Raw genomic sequence first — 19,359 nt, 5'->3', positions numbered from 1 at the left:
AGAAGCGAATGCAACTGGTCTACGTTGCCCGTCTTTTTGCTTTTGAAACAAAACTGCTCCCAGACGGAAAGACGATGCGTCAGCTGAAAGAGTGGTTTGTAGCGAAGCGTCGTACAAAGCCATGCATTGAGCTGAACAAATGAGCTCTTTGAGTTCTTGGAACGCTTTTTCCTGATTGCTGTCCCAGACCCAGTCCCTATCCTTGCGCAAAAGAACACGCATGGGAGCAGTCACTTGGGCTAAATGTGGCAGGAAGCGGCCCAAATGATTCGCCATGCCCAAAATGCTTCTAAACTCAGTAATGTTTCTGGGTACTCTCAAATGTTTTATAGCATTGACTTTCGCTGGATCAGGATGAATGCCTTCTTCATTCAGAATGTGACCCAAAAAACGCACTTGCCTAACCCCGAATAAGCATTTCTATTTGTTTAATGTCACATTTGCCCTTGTTAGGCGTGTGATCACGTTACTTAAACGCTCATCGTGTTGAGCTTTGCTTCCGCCAAACACTAGGACATCGTCCATGAGATTAACGACCCCCGGCAGGCCACCTAGTATCTCAGACATTCTCTTTTGGAAGTACTCTGGAGCGGAGGTAATTCCAAAGAGTAGTCGCGTGAAACAGTATCTACCGAAGGGTGTTAAGAACGTGGTTAGCTCTTCCGAGTCTTTACTGAGTCGCACCTGGTGGAAGCCTCAGTTGGCATCGAGCTTTGAAAACCATTTCGCTCCCGACAGTGACCCTAGAGCTTGATCCACAGTTGGTAACGTAAATCGCTCTCGAACTACGCATTTGTTCAATTTAGTGAGGTCTACGCAAACTCTCAGGTCGCCTGAGGGCTTCACTACCGGAACTATTCCAGCGCACCATTCGGTGGGCCCATCCACTTTCCTGATTATGCCTAACCGCTCCATTTTATCTATTTGGTACCCTGCGGGGAGCGCTTATGGCATGCGGGATAGCGCCAGCTTGTAGCCTGATGGTGTACTGCCCTGGCATCGTACCTAGACCGCGGAACATTTCTGGAAAACACGTCTCGTACTGCAGGTTTCCCGACTAGACCGCGTCTGCAAATTTCACGATACCTAAGACCTCAAGTGCAGGTAATCCTAGAAGGACGTCGCGTAACAGACTGACAACGTAGCATGTTTGATATACAGTTTTCTCTTTCCATGCGATCTCTGCTACGAATTTGCCTAGTACGTTAAGCTTACTGCCTCCTGCACCTTGCAAGTCTTCATCGGTTTTTACCAGTCGGGACGGTAATCCCGGAAACGTTGATGGTAATACTGACACTTCAGCACCTGAGTCAACCTTTGCAAAAATGGGCACAGAATTAATGCGCACCTGAACAAATAGCGCTTTTCTGCATGCATCTATTGATCCCACGAAAGTCTCTCCAGTTTCCTGGTTGACCGCTGAGACGCGTAGCTCTCCAGTTTCCTGGGCGACCGCTGAGGCGCGTACCTTTCGTTGAGCGGAAGCCGTTGCTTTCTTCAAGCAGGCCTTTGCGAAATGTCCCTTCTTGCCACACATTGGGGTCCTGGTCACGAATTTCCGATGACTGATGGCTGTGTTGTCCTCGTAGAGTACTTTGCTGCTGTTGGACGCTTTTCTTTAAGCGAGCCTTCGACAGCGCCGAAGCCAGCGTGAGCTGAGTATCCATTTGCAAAGCTTCCAAGAGCTTTGCGTCGCGGAGCTCGACAACAGTCTGTCTCGGATCATCCGTTCTTTTAGTTCACCGTAGTCGCAACGTTCCGCCAAGCCGTGTAGTGCAGTGACGAACTGGTCTACCGACTCTCCTGGCATTTGTACGCATCTGTGAAAGCAGGCGCTTTCGTACACGATGTTCCTCTCTTTTACAAAGTGCCCGTCGAACTTTTCCTTTACGGTTTCATAGTTCTTGGCGTCTTCGTCAGATAGTGAAAACGTCCTGAATATGTCACGAGCTTGCCTCCCCATTGTGTACAACAGCGTTCGTACCTGAGCCTCCCCGGAGCATTCGTTGAGTCCCGTTGCATATCGGAAGTCGTCGAAATGTTCGATCCACGCCGGCCACTCTGACGTGCGGTCAAAGTCCAGCGGTGGCGGTTGCTGCAGTCCATGCAGCAGTATTGAAGGCGTCTTCGACATCGTGGATGGAAGGTGCTGGCTCAGTGAGAAGATTCTTGACCATCTGACATCATGTCGTAGACGGCCACTTCTGACACCATGTCGTGTTACCCAAGGCAGGGGGGGGGGCGCCGTTGCACCCGCGCCGGAACGCTGCCCGAGAAAGCAGTCCAGACACCGCGCTCCCAAGCGACGAAAAATGACCCCCGTTTATTATCGCACTCCGCTTTTATACACTTGCGCCACAGATCCACTATCGCAGTCGCAGCTGCCAGCCAAGCCAAGCCAAGCCAAACCAAAACAGATGATGATAGCACACAGAGGAGCTGTTAAGGATGGCGACAAAGAGACGGGCGCAGGAGCTGCCGCCTTCAACCATCGAGGCACGACTTCCCCACCGGAAAGGAGCGCTGGGTGTTCGGCAGGACGGCGACAGCAGTCCAAGTCGGGCCATCGAGAAAAAAAAAGGTTCAAGTGGATCCCGGCGTCTCCAGCATGGGTCAGTACCCTCAAGGCGGCCACGCGGTCATCACCTTCGTCTTCCCGACAGCGTGCGGCGGCCCTTGCGACGCAGACGTTTGTGCCCAGACCATTAGGCGCCGGAGGTCAACGCTTCTCCGATTCGTCTTGCGCGACGGCGCGCGGCGGCTTGTTCGACACAAGTGTGTCCTAGACTATGCTATAGTGCTCTAGAATATTGGGCTGTGTGACGACCGGCGGCGGAGAGCGGGCCGCTTTTGCGATGCAAGAACCGACTCCCGCGAGAGGGCGCGACGTGCTACAGGGGTGTCACGTTCGCCGCTCGGCGCGTAGCGGTCACAAGATAGCGGGGGTGCAAAGGAAGTTTGCGGTTCTCTTTGGAGCGATTTTCAGACGCTATGCAATTAGTGTGATAATAAATAAAGAGGCTCTTTATAGCAAAGAGCGGGTGCTATTTGCAGTACTAACCAGACTATAATTGTTAACAAGGTTGATATTACACGTGAAATACTTTCAAGGGAATTTAATTACTTTCCCTTTGGGAACTCTTGGCGTGATTCGCTTACTTCACAAAGAGCGCAGCCGTAAAACACAATAAATTTCATTGCTTCAAGTGGGAGCTTTTCTGGTGCTCCAAGTAGTAAACTTTTTGAATCTTCACATTTTGCAGGAAGTTTGCAGTCTGAAGTGCAAAGCAGTCGAAAAGGACCGTGCATCCGAGCCAAATTTTCGAGTAAATTGCGACCTAGCTTCGAACCTAATGGCGCTATTTTTGTTCGTGGTGAGAAACCGTGCCGGCCTCACAACCTCTCTTTCGCAGAAGGATGATCTAGCGGAAGCCAATTAAGCGTACCCTATATAGCCTCCGCGTCCTCTATTTTCCGTCGTTATTTCTTTTTCAAAGCTATTCATTTTTTTTATTTTTTATGTACATAAAACAGGACTAGAGCGATCTTCTGGAGGCAATGACTTGCATATTACCGGCGGCTTGCACACCCTAGAATGGAAACATTTTCTGGAACATGTAGGTCATTGTTAAACTATAACGAATTGAGATTAAATGTTTTAAGTATAGCGCACATTTTTGGGTATTTATAAAGCTACCCGTTACAACAATGCTTCAGATTATGGAGAGAAAAGAAAATGGTGGGTTCTTAGATTAGTGTACAGTTTCACAAATTGTTGTCGCTTAAATTTCAACGCTTTATACGCGTTCGATTGCAACATGTTTGTGCACTGCGCTTTCCTCTTTCCGGGCCTTCATTTGGTTCTTATGCTCGGTTGTTTCCTCTTTTTTTATTGTTTTTTATATATCTCCATTTTTCTTCGTCTTTAGCTGCCTGCTTTCTTCGTCGTGCGTTTGCCGTGCCGCAAGAAAATTCTGAACCTTTATTCACATTCGCAGTCGCTCTTTTCACGGCGCTGCGTGCCTTCCACAAACCCCTTTCTCCCTCCCTGGTAGGCGACACGTTTCTTTTTATTTTCCTGTGAAACCGTTACCTACCACTTCTTCCACCTTTCCTGACCCACTGTGTTCCGTTATTCTGTAGCCAGTTGGCGTGATGTCGTTCGTTTTTCATGTCTTTACTATATCTCTACCTCCATGCGGGGTAGTCCACATTTAATTCATTCCAACTGAATGCCGCCTTCTCTTGTGGCTTCAGCGACGTACTGTAGTCGGCATAGTTAGCGTGAAAAACAACGAAATATACTATTTTGGACTGTTTTGATAATGGGGTTACTGTGACCAGTCTTAGTCAGCGCTCGAACGCACGTGTTGTATGTTTCACTTCTTCATACATCCTGCCTCCACACTACCCTCTTTTCAAAACGACTACATTTCTCAATGTGAATTAGGTGCTTTAGGAATGCTAAAGCAAGCTGTACGGCGAGTGAAGTGGGCTGTGCGAGTCGTAGCCCGGCCCTCTCCAAGCTGCTTTCTTCACAGCCAACTCCTGTCCTGTTACTTCCCCGAGGTGTTACCGACGGCCAAAATGGAAAATAAATTAGGCGATTGCTAACACTACTGAGCACCGTTAACCGGCATATTTGTAAAATCTTGTCGCGAACAGCTCGAGACGACGCACAAGCAAACAAGAACGTACAGTCCGCGCGGTATCCGCCCCGCCGCACAGCGCGCATACGCGGGCGTCCGGACGGCTGACACACCAGTTGCTGGTGGCGCCCTCTGCGCTGCGGCGCCTCCATCATCGCAAAAGCGGCCCTTCGCTCCCATGTATTTCGCGGCGCGGTTGACACACTGCGCAATCTTCTAGAGCACTATAACTATGCGACGCCGTCAGATACCGAGCTCCTCGAGTGCTGCCCTCTACACCGCCACACCGGCTTCCTCCTTGTCCACCAAGTCTAAACCTTTTAAGGGGCGTGTCTGTGAGAGTGAAAGTGTGTCACATTAGAGTGATAAGGACACTCCCTCGATGATGAGCCCGCCCTTCACCTAGGAATCCTGGGGAACACGGACCCTTAAAAACTATGTGTTTGTGCGGGCATCATCAGTTCTTCTCCGGAGTTCTTTCCTACTGGTAACAATGTAAATAAACCAAGTTTTCGCCCTTCCACTCCCAACTCCTTCGCTCAGCGGAACTTCTTCCTGAGGTGGAGCGGGCGTCGATGCGGCCGAAGATCCGTCCAGCGCACCCGAGTTCCACCTCCAACAGACGCTACCTTTCGGAAGCGCCTGCATGACGGAGTGGTATAACGTACGTTGAAATGCTGCGGTGGGATGCTTTTCTAGGCAGTTCAGTTGCGCTTTAGCATCAATTTCATTTATATATTCTATATACACCTCCGCCTGGGCCTGTATAACCTTATTTGAGGTATGAGACCCATTCATTCGGTGAAAAGAAGCACTTCAATGAGTCAGAGTTGTCGTAGTTGGCGAGCTTTACTGCTAAGTTGACGTACGCGCACCGGCTGCAGCAGTTCTGTTGCTGTGAAAAAAAGAACAGCTGAAAGCTACCACACAAAAAATCAGATGTAAACAGTCAGTGCACAGGTAATGGGATTCTTCTGCAAGAGCAGATGACTGTCAGGAGCCTGACATGCTGAGCGCCTTCGCATAGCGCTGGCGGTAGCGGCACCTTTCCCCTGCTCCCTTGAGCACTGTAGAGCAAAGAATTTGGACACTGGGGATGACATGAATGAATTTATTAGCAAGTGTGAGGACGTGCGTTTTACACAGCGAATTCTTCGCTTTGATACCGCCATTGCACTCTAGGTTAGAGAGCATATTTGTTTTCCCCGAGCACAGTATTTTTTTACGCCTATCTTGATCAGCCCATCACAACATCCTTTTCTACTCCTCCTCTCGTCTATTGTTTTGCTCACGGACTGTAACTTGAAATTACTATAGTACTGGAGACGCTGCTTGAGACATTTCATCATGCATACCGCTGCACGAGGCGGCAGAACCTTCTAGTTCATTTCAGTGAAACCTCCTTGCCAATGCGTTCATTTAGAACAATTTGAGACCTTCTGTCCCTTGCAAGACACCTACCTTTGTTGTGTGGGTACAGCTCCATGAAGAAGCCAGCATGTTTTCCATCTTTCCAGCTATAGTATCGTTAGCTATAGTATCGTTATCAACCTCCCATTATTCGTCCTATACACCCCGGCCCTCAGTCACCAGCGGCTGCGGAACAACTGACCACGGCGGCGGTCAGACCTGCGACGCAGATGGGGGTGATAAGAATTACTGGCTCCGCTGGACAGGCCGCCATTTGAAACTGACCCTGGCATCTTTTAACGCTAAAACCGTAGCTAGTGAAGCTAGTTTAGCAGTGATCTTAAAGGAACTACAGGGTATAAAATGGGATGTCATAGGCCTTAGAGGTTAGGAGGCCGAATGAGGCATATACTGTAATAAAGGATGAGCATGTATGCTGTGTTATCGAGGTTTACCCGAGAGGCGATAACTAGGAGTAGGCTTCCTTGCGGATAAGTATATAGCGGGTAATATAGATGAATTTGATAGTATTTATGAGAGGGTGGCCGGCATCGTAATCAAGCTTAATAAGCGGTATAAACTGAAGCTTATACAGGCATATGCGCCTACATGTAGTTATGATGACTAGGCAGTTGAAAGCTTCTACGATGATGTAGAATCGGCAATGCGGAAAGTAAAATCGCAGTATACTGTACTAATGGGTGACTTCAATGCCAAGATAGGGGAAAAGCGTGCAGCAGACTAGGCAGTAGGGGACTATGGCATTGGTTCTAGGAAAAGCAGGAGGGAGTTACTCGTTGAGTTTGCAGAGCGCAATAACTTAAGAATCATGAATACCTTTTTCAGCAAACGGAAGAACCGGAAATGGACATGGAAAAGTCCTAACGGGGAGACTAAAAATAAAAGTGTCTTCACACTGTGTTCAATCCCCGCCATTGTGCAAGATGTTGAGGTAATCGGTAAAGTGCGGTGCAGTGACCACAGTGTGGTGAGGCCCAGAATTAGCCTAAATCTGAAGAAGGAACGCAACAGATTAGTAAGAAAGAAACCCATCAACGAATTAGCGGTGAGGAGGAGGGCAGAAGTGTTCAGGATCTCGGTACAGAATAGATATTCAGCTCTGAGGATGGTGACATTACCCCAGAAGAAATAAAGAATAATTTCAGAGGTATCATTACTGAGTGCGCTGTAGAAGTAGGTGGTAGAATAGTTAGAGAGGTTACCGGTAAGGTGTCTAAGGAGACGTAAGATTTGACTAGGAAACGCCAGAGTGTGAGAGCTTCCAATTCAACAGACCAGATAAAATTGGCAGAGATATCAAAGCTAATCAATAAGCGCAAAGTGGCCGAGATAAGGAACGATAACAGGGGGAAAATTGAGCATGCTGTAAAAAACAGGAGAAGCCTTAAAGCCGTAAAGAAAAAAATTAGGCATAGCCAAAAATCAGATGTATGCGCTAACGGGCAACGCGGGAAATGTCATCACGAATATGGACAAGATAGTCGAAGTAGCCGAGGAGTTCTATACTGATCTCTGCTGTAGCCAAAGTATTCATGACCGCAACGAGATTGGCGGTAGGGAAAAACAGTCAGTCGTTCCACAGGTGACGAACGATGAGGTTAAGAAAGCAATGGAAACTATGAAAAGGGGGAAAGCAGCTGGAGATGATCAAATAACTATAGAATTGCTGAAGGACGGGTGGGAGGATATCGTGCTAGAAAACCTGGCTACCCTGTATACGCAGTGCCTGGTATCAGCGACTGTACCGGAACCATGGAAGAACGCAAATATTATCCTCATTCATAAGAAAGGAGACGCTAAGGGCCTTAAGAATTACAGACCAATCAGCTTACGGTTTGTTACGTATAAGGTATTTGCTAAGGTAATCGCTAATAGAATCAGGACAACCGCAGAGAGCAATCAAGCAAAGGATCAAGCAGAGGTTCGGAAACGGTACTCTACTATCGATCATATACTTACCATCAACCAGGTGATAGAAAAATGTTGGAAAATAACCTGCACTTATACATAGCAGTCATTGATTACGAAAAAGCATTTGACTCAGTAGAAAATTCGGCGGTGATGCAGGCATTGCGCAGTCGGGGTGTAGACGAGCCACACGTGAAGGTACTAGAAGAAATTGTTATGGCGCGTGCCTAGGAGCGCTACGCCAGAAAAAGAAGAGAGGCGGGACGAGCGCGAGACCAGCGCGTGGCGCCAGCGCGAAGATTAGAGAACAAAAGAAGAGCGCCGGGGCAAGTGGTGTTTGCCTGGTGTCCTCCGTTCTTCTGTGTCTATCTCTAGGCGGGCACAGCGTCCCACAACATTTTGGTGTCAGAAGTGGGATCATGCCGCTCACCCGCTCCCAAAGTCAAGGACACGACGTGCCAGACGACAGGACTCTGCCACCAGGCGATGGCGCCGACGACGCAGCGGCTGGCGCAGCTAGACCTGGACGCTCGGAGGGGCCCGGTCCTTCGCAGCGGCTGGATTGCGCTATTGAGCGCCTCCTGGATATAGTTATTCAGCGTATGGACGCATGGGAGGCCCGTCTGACTGCCCAGGCTGTGGAGATAGAAGCTCTCCGGCCCGACTTCCGTCGCCTTGTGCCAGCCGAGCCGAACGCAGGTCATGAGCCGTTAGGCGTCACCGCCACCGCTGCCTCCAGCCCTGCCGTCGATGGGCCTGCTATCGTAGCCGCCAATAACGTGCTCGGCGCGGGTACATCATTGGACGTAGTGGAATTACCCACGCTTGACGGCGCTATCTCTTGGGATGCTTACCGCATCAATCTGGAAGATATTGCTACGGCGAAAGGCTGGGACGAGAAAATGAAGGCATGGATGCTCGTCGCCAAACTGAGAGGCCGCGCAACTGAGCTGCTGCAGAACGTGCCGCCCGACCAGTTGGGCTCTTACACCATCCTGGTTGGCCTCCTGTCCGACCACTACAGTGCTTCAGGTCCATCCCGTGCACAGCACCACTGCCTGAGAGCTCACCCTCAAGAGCCCGGGGAGACATACCAGTACCAGAACCTCGCCGCCGCCATTGAGCGCCTGGTTCTGCAGTCGCTGCCGGAGGCACATCAGAACGTCGTGGCCCTGGTAGGTACCGAGGCGTTTGTCGACGCCATCCGACTCCCTGAGGTGCAGCGCTTGGCCTCTTTTGGGCGTCCTGAGTCCGTTCGCACCGCCGTGGCGCTCGCCATCGAGGCGGAATTGAATTTGTTGGCCACGAGGGGGTCGCCACTGTCTGCCGCGCGCATCGTCTCGGTGCAGACTTCTCGATTGGCAGTCCCTACAGTGGCCTCTAACCGACGCGGGCGTAACGACACCCGCATGACCTGCTTCCGCTGCGGCCTGAGGGGGCACTACGCGGGGGACTGTGCTAGCCTTCCGATGTCGGAAAACGATTTGGCGGCACCGTTCAGCCAAATAGAGTCCGTCCCCACACTCCGTTCTTGTCCCTTCCTTTCGTCGACTGCGATAACAACTGAAGCTCCCTAAGTACTCGTCGACGTCGCTCTGCTTGACCGGTACGTAGAGGCCTTTGTCGACACCGGAGCGGCTGTCAATGTGCTGGACAAATCGTTTATTGTTAACGAGCCCCACCGGCTTCTTCCAGCCGACAAAACGCGGCTCTTAGCTTTTAACGGCGCCCCAGTGGAGCAAGTCGGACGTGTCATCGTCAATCTGATAGCGCTCGGAAAGACCCTCTCCTCCGAGTTTGTTGTAGCAGACATCCCTATTTGGCCAGAGGTCCTAGGGTGCGGGTGGTCCCAGCAAGCCGGGCCGTCCTTAATTTTACCACAAAAGAACCACGGGCGAGCCGAACTCTGCGTGGGCCGAGTTGGCTTAGCCGGATTTCCAGTCTCGGTGTCACCCTGTGGCAGTCCCTGGTGTCGGCGACCAGCGTGCCTCAGAATCTGTGCGTTACCTCGCAACGAAGTGGCCACGTAGAGTCAAGCCGAATGACGTCCCTACCGCGACTGTAGCGTCTGCCGTGCCTCTGCCACCAAGTGCGGCAATGTGGGTGTATGCCAAGCTTGACAGTCCGATAACAGCGGAAGTGCTTTTCGCACCCATCCGGTGTTCAGCTCCCGCCCGTGAGATCACCTTCCCTCGAAGCCCTCTGCCTGTACTCAAAGGAGAGGCGCACGTATTTATGCTTACCATCAGCCGCGCACCTCTCGTGCTGACTCCTGGCACTCAATTGGGTACAGCCTCAATCCTGAACTCCGGATCACCGTTTGCGTCTCTGCAATTTGAAGCACCGCCTCAGCACCCTCCAGCGCCGGTGGTCCTACCATGGGAAACATATAACTTTGGCCCCACCCTCACCGACGCGGAGCTTGCCTCTCTCAAGGCCTTGCTGCTCGAATATCGCAGTTGCTTTGCTCGGAGCGCCGGTGAACTCGGGTGCACTTCCTAGGCCCAACACCGGATCAACATCGAAAACCGCGGGCCCATTAATCACCAACCTCGCTGTGTAGCGCCAGCCGAGCGGAGAGTCATCCAGCAGCACGTAGGCGACATGCTTTACCAGGAAATCATTTGCCCCGTCTTGTAGCCCTTGGTCCTCCCTTGTAGTCCTAGTGCGCAAGAAGGATGGAACACTCCGCTTCTGCGTTGGTTATCGCAAGTTAAATGCTATTATTCACTTCGACGTGTACCATCTTCCCCGCATCGACGATGCACTTGATCGCCTGAAGGGGGCCAGTTATTTTTCCACCCTAAATCTACTCTCGGGCTACTGGCAGGTGCCTGTTCACCCCGATTATGCGGAAAAGCCGGCTTTCGTGACCCCCGACGGCCTTTACCAGTTCAACCGTATGCCCTTCGGTCTCTCGAATGCTCCAGCTACCTTTCAGCGCCTCATGGACCGCGTATGAGGCAATATGAAGTGGACTATGGCGTTGGTCTAACTAGACGACGTAATTGTCTACCCGGCTACGTTTGAAGAACACCAAACGCGACTCAAACTCGTCCTCGAAGCCCTTAACTCTGCTGGGATCGCTTAAAACCAAAGAAATGTTGCTTGGCTTTGCAGAGGTGATGTACTTGTGTCACGTTGTGAGCCGGCAGGGCATCCGTCCCGACCCTGAAAAACAAAGCGTTTACGGCTTACGAAGCTCCCACCACCGCCAAGGAGCTCAAAAAATTCCTTGGATTAGCTTCGTATTTTCGTCGTTTTATTCCGGATTTTGCCAAGCGAAGCGCCCCGTTGACCGCCCTGCTGAAGAAAAATGCAGCGTGGAGTTGGACGCTGGTCCAGCAGCTCGTGTTCCTTGACCTCAAGCACGCCCTCCTCAAGCCTCCCACAGTGGCCCACTACGACGAATCTGCCCCCATCATCCTCCACACGGATGCCAGCCAAGATTTGCTCGGCGCTGTCCTTCCGCAGGTAGACGAGTCTAGTGACCACAAAGTTCAAGCTTATGCCAGCCGCCAGCCTTCCGACGTAGAGCGCCGCCGCCACTCTTCGGATCTCGAGTGCCTCGCCGTTGTCTTGGCCGTTGAGAAGTTCCGTCCCTACCTGTGCGGCCGTCATTTTACCATAGTCACGGACAATAGCGCTTTCACTTGGCTACAGTCTGTCAAACACTTCAATACCAAGATTGCACGCTGGTCACTGCAACTTCGAGTGCGATTTCACCATAGTGCATCGGCGCTGTTCTGCCCGTCAAGAAGCCAATTTCCTTTCTCGTCACCCTTGTCCCGTGACGGCTTTGACGGACAGATGTTTGGTTTGGGCTAGTTGGTAGCAGTTTCTTGAAGACATAGCGCAAAAAAGACGGAAACAACTAACACAGATGTAGACAGGACAGGCGCTATGACGGATTTCAGGACTGTACAAACGCAAGATCCTGACATTGCGGCCATAGTCCAATCCCTTGGAACCGCCGCCGGAGCAGGTCTCTGCAAACTGAGCCGGGTCTATCGAATTAAAGGTAATCTCTTTTGTCATGTGCGGCGGCTCCGTGGTCGACCACCCATGTGGTTGCCAGTGGTGCCAGCAACACTGCGGTCGTAGGTCTCGCGCGGACTACACGACGCCCCCATAACTGATTCACCTTGGTCGCGGCACGACCTACGAACGAGTGACGGAGCGCTTTTGGTGGCCTAATATGTCCAGAGACGTCAAGGAACACGTTGCGTCCTGCCAGACGTACCAATACCGGGAATCGTCCACATGAATAACCAAGCCACCCCCGCAGGATTTTCGCCGCTGAGTTCACCTTTCGAATTGGTTGGACTGGACCTTTTGGGCCCATTCCCGAAGACGCCCGCCGGAAACAGTTATATTCTGGTTGCGATCGACTACTTTTCCAAGTGGGTCGAAGCACTGCCCGATCAAGACACCGTTCCACTGATGCCGTTTTGTTTGTGGAAAAGAATCTCGCTCTTCGGCATGGTGTGCCCCGACGCCTCATCACGGACCGTGGGAGCTGCTTTATGTCCCATGAATTTGAGCAAGCCCTCCGCTCCTTCGGCATTCCGCATTCCACTACATCCGTCAAGAAGCCCCAGTGCAATGGCCTCGTGGAACGTGTTAACCGAACCCTCACGGATATACTAGCCTCCTACGTTGCTCCGTTCCACAGAAACTTGGATCGTTTTGTTTCTACGGCTGCTTTTGCACTCAACACGGCGAGGCAAGAAACAACGCATGTCACGCCGTTCTCAGTCATCTATGGCAGAACACCCTCCATCCCTCTCGACGTGCATTTGCGCCTTTCCCATCAGACTGCATCACCAACTGACTCCGCCCAACGACTTCGTTACGCCCGCCTCGACGCTCAGCGCACCCTTCTCACGGCTCATGAGTGTGTGCAAGTGGCCAATGCGGTAGCACCACCACTTTCCTCCTTCCGGTCCGATGACTTGGTCCTCGTTCGCCGCACCATCCGCGCAACTGGCCGTGTCACGAAGCTCATGCCCCGATACCGTGGCACTTACCGTGTCGTCGAATGGCTCGGCCCCGTGACATACCGCCTCGAAGGCCTCCCCGAGCATTTACCATGCGGTGTGCACCACATTTCCCGGAGCATGTGTCAAACATGAAGCGATATGTCAACGGCTCCAGCATTGACTCCGACTTAGATACCGGGTCATCACCACTACTGTCGTCGCCTGCTGCCTCATTGCCTTCCCCACGAAATGCCGCCCCATAAGTGGAGCGCCTGCAGCAGCTCACCGACACTTTCTCCCCCCCCCCCTCCCCCACTCCCCGGTGGAAAGATGTTGCGGCGCTCACCAAGGAGCGCTGCACCAGAAAACGAAGAGGCGCGGGACAAGCGCGAGCCGAGCGCGCGGCGCCAGCGCGAGGGTTAGGGAAGAAATGAAGAGTGCCGGGACACAGCTGATTTCGGAAACTGAAAGTTTCTCCTCTCCTAGCTCATTTCCATCTCCGTCGCGCTCTACCCAAGCTTCTGCATTTAACTTGAGAGGCGGTTCAGTTACTGATAGTTCCCCACACTCATATGATGGAACTGTATCTCCTACAGCTACTTGGGTCGGCGTGCAGTTCACCTCGCTTAACGGCGTCACTTCGGCCTTCTCGCCATTGGAGCCGGGGCTAACCTTCTTAGCTAGTGGCTCGACTAAGGTAACAGGATACTCTTCTGTGCGAGGCTCGGTCGGCTCGCAACTGCGGTCACGTTGCTCGGCCGTTTCCCCAAGCTGTTTCTCACACTCCGGTGGAAGTTCGATTTGCTCCGGAACTTCTGCACTGTCTAGCCATTCGCTTACAGCGGCTTTCAACTGATACACCCCTATTGAAAAAACCTACTCATATCTGGTTATTGGACATGGGTGTTGTGGGAGTTGAGGGAGTGGTAGGAGTAAAAGGAGTAGTAGGAGTAGCAGGCTATGTGCGTCGTAGAATGTGGTCAGCGCCCCTCGTTGTGGGGAAAATGAGGATGCAGGCTAAAAAGACGTTCAGGTACATAAAAAAGCGCGTAAATAAAAAATTGAAAAAAAAAACTTGCCGCACCAGGAATCGAACCATGATCAGACGAATTACACCGCATACCAGCCTAGCACGCTAACCACTACACCACGGCTTTTTTTTTTTCTTTATTGCCGACTTGGACATTCAAAACAGTGGTGATCAATAAAACGTGCTGGCACATTTTATTGTTCACCACCACACCACGGCGACAGGTGGTTATACTTATATTCGTCGTTTTCTATTGCTAATTTCTGTTTCGCACTTTGCATCTTTTTCTTAAGTTCGGTCGTCCTTCGACGATTGCGCTGTAAACACGCTGAACCTTTTTCTTTTCTATCAATACACATAGGCAATATCATCTATCATTCAAACGTATCAGTGTTTTGCACGTACATCTAAGAATATGCGAATATATGTTACGTACTGGCTATTTTTTCGCCGTGTTAGAGCGCACTTTTCTTTCTACTACAGGGATATCTCGTACGGATCCGCTTGTCATATATATGACCATTTAACTTCACATGCTGCCAGCGGAGCAGCGGCGGCAGTATTTTACTTCCCATCACTCCTTTTGAATATGCAAACCCTTAAATAAGCATCGCTGTTGATATGCAGCTATCAATGAATGGTTCGGTGGGCGGCGACGTGTGTTTAAGGGTATGCTCGAGCATACTTATGTTCATGTGGAAAGGCGAATTTATTCCCTACACTTCCGTATTGCAGACTCGTCGTCAGTTACAGATATGAACGTGCGCCATAAGGTCGGAAGACATGAAGCGATTGTTGATTGCAATTACCGTATGCGCTCATAGCAGCGCATGCAGAAATCGAAATGCAAAATAAACTTTCATGTTCATATTATTCAAATTTGAAAAATGCTTTCTTGTTTTTAATTCTTGATTCAGTTTAGCGGGGACACCGCATGCGTATATCAAACTTTGCCATTTCAAACTTGCATAAACAAATCCTGATTAAGGAGCCCATCCAACTCCTGTATCATGGTACACAGGACCTAATCACAACTCCGATAACTCCTGATATATATCCCACATGTGATACACAGGAGTTAAAGGAGTCTGAAAAGGAGTAACAGGACCTATATGCATATCCTGCGTGTCCTCCTACTAGTCCTGAATGCGTCTTTATGGGTCCTTTATGCCCCATTTCGGCTCCTGCGTACTCCCATATTATTTCATACAGGACCTATTAAAACCGCAAATAGGTTTTTTCAATAGGGACGCCAAATAGAGTACTTCGTGTCACAATGTTTCTCGCTCTCATATCTTTTCCGAAGATCATGAGGCGTTATCTGATATCGTATCAGCAATGACTCTTTTAGTTTATTGTAATTTTTCAAGCCGTCGCCAACCAAGCACTTGATTTCTTCCGACGCTTCAACGGAGAGAAGAGCTACCAACTTCTGTGCCCAACTATCTCGCTCGAAACGTTTACTTCTGGAGACATTCTCAAAGTCTGCCAAATAATCTGCCATATCCTCGGCGATGAGGAACGGCGGTAGATCATATCGCGGTATTGAACCGTTACACTGCATGGCATTGTTAATGGCATTGCAAAGCCTTTCCGCGCTCATTACATGTGCTGACATCTCCAGCTCTATCATTTTCATTACGCGGGCAGACCGCTTTTCTCTCTCCTCGCGACGTTCCCTACGTTCACGTTCCTCTTCCTCGTGACGTTCGTCAATGATTTCGAGGCATTCCGAAAGCTCGTCATCTTCAGCTTCCAGCGCAAGAATAGCCTTTAACACTTCTGGTTTTTTTTAGTTTGCCTTGGCAAATTCAGACCCAACTCCTTCGCAAGCTCCAGCAATTTCGGTTTGCACAACGACTTCAAATCCAAATCCATGGCTGTACAGAGTGCTGCCTCCTCTACTGCCCACTATTGCCTTGCTGCAATTAACCCAGCAACAACGACAACCCAATTACCAGCTCTCTTCTCTACTTAACAAAAGCCTGGCAAATTTCACTAGAAGAAAGTCCCGCACTCACCGAACCTCGTAGCCAAGAATCCAATGCAGTCGTTCTGCTGCAGGCAACCAGTCATCACACAGGCCTCGTTGCACTGCTCCCGGCTTTCCGCTGAACTGCTTGTCGCACGGGTCAAGCCTCTGACATCTCCGCTCTTCCAACCAGATGTTGCACCTCGGTCAGGCCTGGCTTGTTGCACCGACCACGGTTACGGCTTGGTCGTCCTCGTCCCTCCGCTATTCACCAGTTGTTGGACGACGGTATCAACGGTATCGCCTGGCTCGTCCCTCCGACCACGGTTACGGCTTGGTCGTCCCACCGCTGCCTACCAGTTATTACGTTTGGGTCGCGTGCACCTGAGTATCGTACCGCTGCCAGCAGTTATTATATGCGGCTAGCGGCCCCTCAGTAGCGTTGGCCTGGAGGCTCCGTGGCTCGGTGGACGGCATCAACTGTCCCTGCAAAGACGAGGCGTCTTCTAACGAAACAACCTTTACTACAACATCATGAAGAAACGGGCAGAGAAGCTGGCCCGGAGAGAATACAGACACTCTCACACAGCTGGTGTCTAGCGTCGTGTCAACGGCGCGTCAAAGTAGTCTCTGTCGCAGCGGAGTCTGCCGCTACTTTTTATAGGCATACAAGTTCACAGGGAAAGCCCTCACAGGGAAGAGAGAGCCCAACACGTTTGGACAAGACGGGATGACTCAATCGTAGGTGGCCCGACCGCATCTCCTCGACCTCTTGCAGACGGGCGAGGGCAACGCACTTTTCCTCGAGCTCCGGGCTTGGCCGGCGTTTGCACACACACGCACGCACACACATTTGGCGCGTGGCAGGATCACGTCGAGACTTGCCCGCGGAAGGAAGCGTTGGTCGGCCGATGAACGGCGCTGAAATGGCCGATCCGCTCGCGGTTCTGCCCCTTGCTATGCGGTGGCCGCGTCAGCTGTCCCACTTGTCGGTGGCGAAACGCAACAGGCGCTAGACTATTGTTCCCAAGAATGCGGGATCTAATCCCGGCCTCGGCGGCCGCTTTTCCGTGGCGGCGAAAAGCAATGCGCCCGTGTGCTGTGCGATGTCAGCGCACGTTTTTTTTAAATCGATATTTATTGCCCCAGGGCATCAGTAGGCTATCCTTCATCTCATAACCTACTGATGCCCGGAGGCAATAAATATCGACTTAAAAAACAAAAAAAAAAGAACCCCAGATACTCGAGATTTCCGGAGTCATCCACTGTGGCGTCTTTCATAGCCTGAGTCGCTTTGGGACGTTAAACCCTACATACCAAACTAAGCCAAAGATACATACATGCATACATACTTTCATACATGCAACATAAATACATACGTACCTACATACATACCTAAATACACACATACATGCATACATACATACATACATACATACATACATACATACATACATACATACATACATACATACATACATACATACATACATACATACATACATACATACATACATACATACATACATACATACATACATACATACATACATACATACATACATACATACATACATACATACATACATACATACATACATACATACATACATACATACATACATACATACATACATACATACATACCGTCTGTTGCAGAAGTTTGCGGCCCAACGCACCGGGCAGAGGAGCAGTATCGCTCCCGAGAGGCGGCGCTGCGCCCGCCGGCGCTGCCTGGTGACGTAGCTATAAAGAGAGAAAGCTATATCCTCCCGCGGTTGATATCGCACATCTTTGCTCTCAGCCGCGGGATGAGGGGAAGAAAACAAGTCTCCTCACTCTTTATAGCTGCGTCACCAGGCAGCGCTAGGCAGCGCCGGCGGGCGCAGCGCCGCCTCTCGGCAGCGATACTGCTCCTCTGCCCGGCGTGTTGGGCCGCAAACTTCTGCAACAGACGGTACGTACGTACGTACGTACGTACGTACGTACATACATACATACATACATACATACATACATACATACATACATACATACATACATACATACATACATACATACATACATACATACATACATACATACATACATACATACATACATACATACATACATACATACATACATACATACATACATACATACATACATACATACATACATACATACATACATACATACACTTGCAAATGTGGATTACAAGATTTTCGCCAAAATTTGATGAAATCGCCTACAGTTGGCAATGTCGGTTCTCATTGGCCCTCAGCAGACATGTAGCTTGAGGGGTCCTACCATTCAAAGTAATGTACACAATGCGCCCACAATCCTCGAATCATGCTAGCTCCTGCTCTCACGAGCAGGTTGCTTTACTTCAGGTCGACCTAGCAAACGCATTTGACCGAGTTCGTCATTCATTCCTGTTTTCTCTTCTGGAGCGAGCGAATGATTGTTCTCAGTACTGAAGGGGGTGCAACTTTGTTATAGGAATGGTTCGACTCACCTGATTGTAAATGGCCTCCTATCAAGCCATGAGTCAATCAACTCTTCTGTGAAACAAGGCTGTCCGATGTCTCCGCTGCTTTTTGCTCTTTACTTGGAGCCACACGGTCTGAGTGTTTTACGTAATGGTAGTATCCATGGCTTCTCTCTCCTTGGAAATGAAGTAAACGTGCTTGCATATGCGGATGATATTGCGCTTTTCTGCACTGACAAACCAAGCACAGAAAAAGTGATGTCCAGCACAGAACTATTCGTCATTGCTTTTGGTGCTCAGATGAACCACTCCAAGAATATTGGCCTTTGGTTTGGCTCGTGGGGCTATATGCAGGAGCGGAATCGAGCGAGTTCCTGTCATCCAGCATTATGCTAATATATCTGTCCTTATCGGTTTCAATCTTTGGTCAGGCTCGGGCCTGCAACATGTTTATGGCGACAAAATCATATTACGTGCTCCAGCTTCTCCACTGTGCTAGACATTACATCCAGCGTTTTCACCGAGTATTTGCGATGTTTTTTTGGTGATCAAATTTTGAACCGATTTGACGTGATAACCTATTCAGACCTGTTTGTGCAGGGGGGCTCGACGAAGTGCACCTGTAGGTGAGGCAGTTAATTGCCCGTTTCTTCTTTTTTCGTGAAAGTTCACATCCGATTCTTAGGCTATTCCGGCAAGTTAATTTCATGAATTTGCTTCCCAACTTTGTGGTTTCTTCAGATTTTACTGACCGCCCACAGTAACGAGGATTTAATTATGTAGGAAGTTTGCGCTTCGGTGCGGTTTTTGACAGTATGGTTCTAGAATGAGTACCTAAATTCTGTTTCCCACAAGGGTCTATAAAAGGAATTGACAGCAATGCTTTTTCTGCCACCATTGTATCGTTCTTTACA

General features: G+C 50.1%; 1 protein-coding gene across 1 annotated transcript in view; it reads left to right on the top strand.

Moving 5' to 3' along the window:
• The first annotated feature begins 2,448 nt into the window (after window positions 1-2,448).
• The window catches only part of LOC146193766 (uncharacterized), a 57,059-nt gene continuing 40,148 nt past the window's right edge, over window positions 2,449-19,359 (top strand). Inside the window, exons 1-3 of the mRNA XM_084600599.1 lie at window positions 2,449-2,612; window positions 9,013-9,163; window positions 11,301-11,475. Coding sequence (XP_084456725.1) covers window positions 2,449-2,612; window positions 9,013-9,163; window positions 11,301-11,475 — 490 coding nt within the window. The remainder of the gene's footprint in view (window positions 2,613-9,012; window positions 9,164-11,300; window positions 11,476-19,359) is intronic.

The sequence above is a fragment of the Amblyomma maculatum genome, chromosome 4 (assembly GCF_055883805.1).
Source record: "Amblyomma maculatum isolate TAMU_Amacu chromosome 4, ASM5588380v1, whole genome shotgun sequence".
Taxonomy (NCBI): domain Eukaryota; kingdom Metazoa; phylum Arthropoda; class Arachnida; order Ixodida; family Ixodidae; genus Amblyomma; species Amblyomma maculatum.
Note: the sequence above shows the minus strand (reverse complement) of the source record. Positions and strands in the feature narration are given on the sequence as shown.